The following is a 7335-nucleotide window of genomic DNA, read 5'->3' as shown; positions in this document are numbered from 1 at the left end:
AAAACTTCAGAGGGCTTTTTTAATCAATGGAAATCTGAGTAAAAACACATTTCATTTACAGAACACGAAATACAAGCAGTGACAGCAGCTTGTGTACTGCACAGTAAAAGATCTTTAAAATTCCCTTTGCGCCAATTCTGCGAGTACCTTCAAAGTTTGTCATAAGCGATTTCTAAAAGACAATTTCCAAAACATATATATACTTTCATATCTGTAAATAAGTTTTGTACATACATAAATTTACTATAGAACTGTGAAATGCTGTTTAATTTATCTTAGAATGATAAAGGGTTAGGAAGTTAGAACCACAACTAAGCAAATCAAATCAAGATCTTTTTGTTTTTCACCTATCATTCTCTGAAAACAATAATAATCATCTGAAGCTGGTAGACGGCTGCCATACCAGATCATAGCTTCCACAAAACCTTAAGCAAGCATTGCTTTCGATGGGATCTGGAAACTTTGGTTGAAACTTTTTTTGCAAACAAATACACAGATGTCACTTCCTTTAAGGAAACACCACTCATACTTTTCAACATACACACTCGTACACTGCCAATTCCTTTTAGAAATGATCTAATACTCAACACGAAGATCCCTTTTCGGCCGTCGCATCCCTGCTGTTTCTAAATGCTTGCAAAGTGTCACAATAAGGAATGATTAAAAAGGTTGATTTTAACAGTTAAAGTTCTACACTGGAAAGACATCCAAACTATTTTTAAAACTGTCCTCAAATGCAGATGCTAATCTATTGAGCACACTAACACTTGAATAACTTTTTTGTTTAAAAAAGCTCATTAAGTTATACTTGTTATAGTCAAATATTTCTGTAAGAGTTAGTCAACAGTTACAAGTTTGTTAAGTATAGAGATATCTTATTTCCAGTACTGCAGAAAGTGAAAATCAATATAACATTAAAACAAAACAAAAACATTAGGCACAAAAAAAAAAAAAGTTCAAGAAAGCCTCACAAATTCTGGCATTAAATTTACAGCACGATATGAAACACTGAATGAAAGATGAGGCATGTCTACAAAACTGGCTCTAACAATGGCGTCTAATAAGATCGTCCTCGAAATATCATGAGCGTCTCAGGTGGATTTCAACGTTGAACTTGCAGCCACAAGATGTCAGCACTCCGTTATAAAAAGTCACTATTAAATTCAGTTTGGTCCGTTTATAGCTACCTTAACTCAGAAAGGAGCAAATGACTGACAACTTGTCGACTGTGCGCCATAAAATTCAACTCTGAAATGAAATACAGGACCTTATAGCACAAAAATGGTAAAAGATATTGTGTCTCGGGCAGTTTAAACAGTGGGGTCAAGATAAAACAAAATGAAAACCAAATGTAAAATAAAAGACACTAAAATTTGGGACCAAATGAAGTGCAATCAAATTGAAAGGAATGATGAAAAATGTTGAATCGAGAATATATTGGCAAATGAGACTCTATAACTGTGAATAGACATTGAATAGACATCTTTCCCTGTTTACATCGCTTCTTAAAATGGTATTTTCAAGCTTCTTTTTTTTTTTAAATCACAGAATGGAATGAAAAAGACCATCATGCTTTAGCTGCATCCCCACATGTATACATTCAAAACAGGCGTGTTCGAAAACACACACACGCAAGCACACTCATTCATGCCCTCTCACACACACACACTCTCATTCACACACTCACTCACACATACTCGTACACACTCACTCACAACCCTACAGTTTTACACTGGTAGATGAGACATGTTTTGCAGGTTATTCGTTTTCGTCCTCCTTGGCCTGGGCGATGGCCTTCTCTGCACTAGCTGAGCCTTCAAAGCGCTGTGAGGCGATGGCAGCTTGATGGGACATGCTCTTCCTCACAATGTCTCCCTTCCTCCATAACGTTATCTCCTGCACAACCAAGGCACAAGACAAGAAGTTTAAACAAAAGTTTCATACGTGGACAATCAAACCATGTGCAAAAAAGGTAAACGAATACTTAATACTTAACTAGCTTGGAGTAAACTTGTTTCCACCACAACTAATGACCAATGAAAGGAATTTTTATCAAACTGCAGTTACCTGGCACGTCACATACTTAAGATGTAGCACTTTACACTGAGGACATGGGATAGTTCTTTATATTCATTGGTTTGTAAAACAGTACTGTGATACTGTTAAATGCTTTTTATCAATTATCAACCGTAATATTGGAAGCCACCTAGATCCAAAACCTTAAGTGCAAAATCTGAACTGGGATTTAATCCCAAACGTAAAAGCACGTACCTGTTGTTTAAAATAACGTCTCTCCTCTTCGTCGATGAGCACGAGATTGAGGTAATAGCGAACAGAGAACTTTTTGTTGATGTCTCTCATTGTGGGAGTCATTTCATAGCCAGCCAAGAAAAGTCGGATTGGGATAGATTCACCTGAAGATATATAAAAAAAAATAAATAAATAAAAGGTAAGAGGGAGAGAAACAGATCGCTCTTCTGCAGTAGACAAGACGAAAAAGACAAACAGAGGACAAGGTTGTAAACACAGAGAGAGCTGTAGGGCTGTACACACAATATAAACACTTCAGAAATTATGCGATAAAATACAGGAAGCTATAAAATAAGTATACATATACACTGCTACTAAATGTTCATAAACACAACAAATTATGTACTGTATATGCAACAAGACAACATACAGCACCTTGTTTTATTTTAATTTGCAATTATTTTCTGTCTGTCGTCTCACACCCTGAAATATCAGATTATAAATATTATAACTGGCAATCTCGAAACACGCTGGAAACTATAACTTTATTAAAGGCAAAATATGATGTACCTCTGACTGGTGCTCCATCCATGATTTCATACTTCGCAATGGTGTCATTTTCATGGTAAACATTGGGCCCAGTTCCTGTTGTCTCCCTCTTAATGATGTCAATCTCCATATGCTTGATTTTAATACGCACCAATAGGAAATAGATTTTTCCAACTATCACATCCTTCAGATGATACCTAAAAGACAAGTTGCTAAATTACTCAGAACATAATACTGCAGAGCTCCAACATTGCTCACATAATTCATGAAACTCATTGGTTTTGATATTCAACTGTAATCACCAGAATGTTTTGGGATTTATAAGCAACCATCTGAGTGTAGAAACTTACATTATACCAGGGCAGGTAAACATACAGCACAATAATGATTCTAATCTGAGCTACCAATAAAATAAATTAGGAATCTGTGTTGTTCATTAAAATTGTTTTATCGATTTGAAAAAGCACTAGAATCTCTTACGCCCCTAGAGGGCAAAGTAGAACAATAAATCTAGCCTTACAAACTTAATCATCTCTCTGCCCAAAAATATCTCATTTCCGTCTCTCCAGAAGGGGGTTTTTCCCTGAAGCTTTTTCAGAAAACTTCTTCCATTTGGTAAAATTGTAAGCACTGGATAAGATAATATAATAGTACTCCTTTTAAAGTACTGCCAGTAAAGACAGTGAATTTTTTTTTTTGCTTTGTCTGAATGCATGCTGTGACAATGTCACACAATATGTATCTACACAAATCTGTGAAAAAATTGCAAGCTCCTCTGTAGATTGTGAAGTTTGCTTGATTTTGCATTAATAACATTTAATATATAAAATTATCATTTTAATATATAAAATTAATGCATCATTTTAATATATAAAATTGCAAACTGTTTTGATTCATTCCCACACATTTTTTTTGTATTATGTACCACATGTAAGTAGATTAATAGAATATGACAAATCCATTAAGTGTATTTCAGTTCCAGGTTATATGACTCATGGAAAGGAGGGAATACTTATGTAAGGTATTGTTTATATTTGGTTGGGGTTTTTAATAATTAATTCAAGTTTGATTTTGTGGGTTCTTTTGGTGATGTTTAATCTGGTTCAGAGCAATCGTTTCAAATAAATGGCACAAATCTTTAAGAGGATATGTTGGTGTGTTATTGGTCAGTAAAGTGGCTCACTTGTTATTGAATGAAGTGGCCTTAAAATAAGTTTAACCAAATGTTTTACAAATGTTACAAACCCTCTGTCCACAGTCTGTTTGTATTGTATAAATATTTACTGTTGGTAAACTGACTTTTTTGTCAGACTGATTGATTAACACCAAGTAATTTGCCTATCTGTGTATTTTCTCTTTCTGTAATTTGGCTTTAAACACTTTAGCTAAACTATAGATGTTGGGAAGGTACTATGGACCATCTAAATGACTGCCAGACTCTAGCTGTAATTAGAGGAATATTCAAGGACAACTACAAAACTGTGAGATACGTGTTTTGTAGATTATATTGCAGAGACGTTTCCCCGTATTTTTATACATATATACGTATATATGTGTGTGTGTGTGTGTGTGTGTGTGTGTGTGTGTGTGTGTGTGTGTGTGTGTGTGTGTGTGTGTGTGTATATATATATATATTTTTTTATATATATATTTTGATATATATATATATATAGAGATAAATATATATATATATATATACATACACACATACATACATACATACACATACATACATACATACATACACACACACACATATATATACACACACACACACACACATATACATATATATATATGTGTGTGTATATATATATATATATATATACACACACACACACACACACACACACACATATATATATACATACATATACATATATACATACATTATATATATATATATATATATATATATATATATATATATATATATTGGTCTATAGCCCCTTTGTCTGATTCCATTATTAACAAATTTAGAAACTTACTTTGATTTGTTGTACTCAAACTCAATGTGTAGGCAATCCTCAATCCCGACTTCCATCTTAATAGAGGAGTTCAGTTCTGGATATGTGCTGAGTGTGTGCACGACAATGTCCATCTCTTTGCTGAGGTCGTTTAGCCTTCTGCTGACAGTCGCTCGTAGAAAATAGCTTGGATATGAAAAAAGAAATAAGAACAACAATAATTCAGCTTAAGTATATGAGATATTAAAAAGCTAGATTAAAGCAACACTACTGAAACAAGATTGTAACTTCAACATGATTCATCCTTTATGAATCTGGTAACTATATATTATAGACAATTTCTGTACTAGTTCAGCATACCGGAGTTTGACGTTCTGGCCCGTGTATGATTCATATGGTTTCTCCACATGTGTGAACTCAAAGTCAAATGTCTGAGATTGGCTCATCTCACCCGGCCGAGCCAGGTCCTTCACCAGGGATACAAATTCATGATGGTTCCCTCTGTCATAGTATAACTCTAAAAACACAAAATAAGGAGTAAGAGAAAAAGAGCAAACGTGTAATTAGTGAATTATGTATGTGTTGTGTTTTTAAAGCTTGTAATAGAGACAAGCTTCTCCTAAGTGAGTACTGATTAGTGTATACACCGAGAGCTAAGACTAAATCTACCTCCTAACAGGCCAATATCTGTGTTATTAAAAGCCATACATAATTAGTACTGAAAGCTGGTTGTAAGTCTGTGAAAGGACTACGAACTAACAACAAAGTAATCAAGTGTGCATAGGCTATGTGTTATATTTACTTACGAGCTTAAAAAGTTATGGAGTGACTCTAGTAATTCTGATCTGCCAGAGTTCAAACTTACACTACATGAACAACATGAAAATAATACTACAAAAATATATTTAATTAGCCAATAATGTAGCAATAGGATTGATCCAACCCCTGACCGTTCTTTAGGAATTCCTCAGTAATTGTTCCTCTTTAAACCATTTTACTGACACTTTAATGCCTATTAGTGGTAAATTACAATACTTTGTGTTACCTTAAAACTTTCCATAGACACAGAAACTCACTGACCATTTTATGAGGATACCTAACTGACACCTTTGACAAATCCAACCCTATTTTTCTCCAACTAGCAATAAAAAATAACCATAAGACCATGGCTGACTGGATTTTATTTGGATAGAGTGCTATGCTGGTATATAATATAAATGAAATGAAGCAGCTGTGTCAGGATTTTTGCAACACCGTAAACACTTACAGCCACTTTAATGTACAGTGTTAGTGAACAGATGAACAACACACTCATCTTTCTCCATATGCAGTGTGTCAGTTTCTGTTTGGAAGAAGTTGCCGACTGGATACGTAAATCTAATCTCTGCAGACATATTGGGGTGTTTTGCTGTCTGATCCAATCCTACCAGCACTGAGAAAGCTACCACCCCGATGGTAGATGTGATCCTATAGTGCTCCCTTGACACTGATGGATGTTCGACAGTGAGTATCTGAATACATTGTGCTTATCTAAAGGTCTAGAGACATAAATGACCAATGAATGTAACTACAGCTCTGTTTACACCATCAAAACATGACTGGTGCAGATCTTTATCAGTAACCTGTAGTGTCCTTCAGTAATATATGGAAAAGAAAACGCAGAACAAACAGGGTATCTCGAGCCTCCACAGTTTCCATTTCCATTCGTAATAAACACTTTGTACAGTAAACATTGTCCATCGTTTTGACTTATTAGCCGAAAAGCCGTTACACTGACGTTGACGCATCATCACGTGACCCAGGCCAAAGGCCGAGTGATCCTCTCGCGCTTTTTCTTTCCCCCGGATGTCACATGTCACGAGACAGGAGCAGGCATCTTAACAACAATTTACATACAATAAATTCAATAAACCTCCATCTGTAATCCACCTGCAAACACATCAGACCAGATATAACTCCTGTACCTGGGAAGTGTTTCCTTCCTGCGACATCATCCATCCATATTTAGTGAAACTGGATGTTTTTCTCATTATAACGTTTTCTCAGCACTGTTTAAACCCTGCATTGCTGTTAGATTAGGACTGGATTTATAAAGGACGAATGCATGTAGTGTTACTCACCGATCTGCCCGATAAACTCGATTTTAATGCCCTGGTGTTCGAGCCTTTTCCCAGGGTTTTTAAGCGTGATGTTGACTTTGCCAGAAACCGTCTCGCCGTCGTAAAATAAGAAGTATTTATCTTTTTTACCATCTTCCGTCTTGTGTTCTACCTTTTTCCGCGTCTCGGCGTCATTTAAAACTATGTCGATTTCAGCACTTTGACCAAAACCGAAAAAGCTCATTCCGGCACCGTGTGGATTGATTGTTTTTATATTGAACACCTGATCCAAATCACCATCTAGACAGCGCGTCCAAATGACTGACCGCTTTCTCGGACTAGTTCAGATCATGAAGATTTCTAACAAACTATTTTTTTAATTTATTTTAATGAACGCAGTTATATGATCATACGACCAGCACTATCATCAACTCTGCACCGGATTTTTCTGCTACAAACAGTATGAATAT

At 35.4% G+C, this 7335-nt stretch overlaps 1 protein-coding gene across 1 annotated transcript; it reads right to left on the bottom strand.

Moving 5' to 3' along the window:
* Positions 1-7335, bottom strand: vps26bl (vacuolar protein sorting 26 homolog B, like). The gene is made up of 6 exons (XM_027151264.2): positions 6887-7335; positions 5127-5283; positions 4788-4952; positions 2821-2996; positions 2272-2414; positions 1-1896 (listed from the first exon to the last, which is right to left on the bottom strand). The coding sequence occupies exons 1-6, from the start codon at positions 7107-7109 to the stop codon at positions 1759-1761; spliced, it is 1002 nt and encodes a 333-aa protein (XP_027007065.1). The 5' UTR covers positions 7110-7335; the 3' UTR covers positions 1-1758.

Source organism: Tachysurus fulvidraco, chromosome 20 (genome assembly GCF_022655615.1).
Source record: "Tachysurus fulvidraco isolate hzauxx_2018 chromosome 20, HZAU_PFXX_2.0, whole genome shotgun sequence".
Taxonomy (NCBI): Eukaryota; Metazoa; Chordata; class Actinopteri; order Siluriformes; family Bagridae; genus Tachysurus; species Tachysurus fulvidraco.
The sequence above is the reverse complement of the archived record's forward strand: the minus strand, read 5'-3'. Positions and strand labels throughout refer to the sequence as shown.

What these genes read in the sequence shown, in the direction of transcription:
- vps26bl (XM_027151264.2), bottom strand. Translation starts at nt 7,109, where the DNA reads ATGAGCTTTTTCGGTTTTGGTCAAAGTGCTGAAATCGACATAGTTTTA. An exon ending in GGCCAGAACGTCAAACTCCG is followed by an intron (nt 4,953 to 5,126) that starts GTATGCTGAACT and finishes TTCATATCCAAG; the next exon opens with CTATTTTCTACGAGCGACTG. An exon ending in TTTGAGTACAACAAATCAAA is followed by an intron (nt 2,997 to 4,787) that starts GTAAGTTTCTAA and finishes CTTGTCTTTTAG; the next exon opens with GTATCATCTGAAGGATGTGA.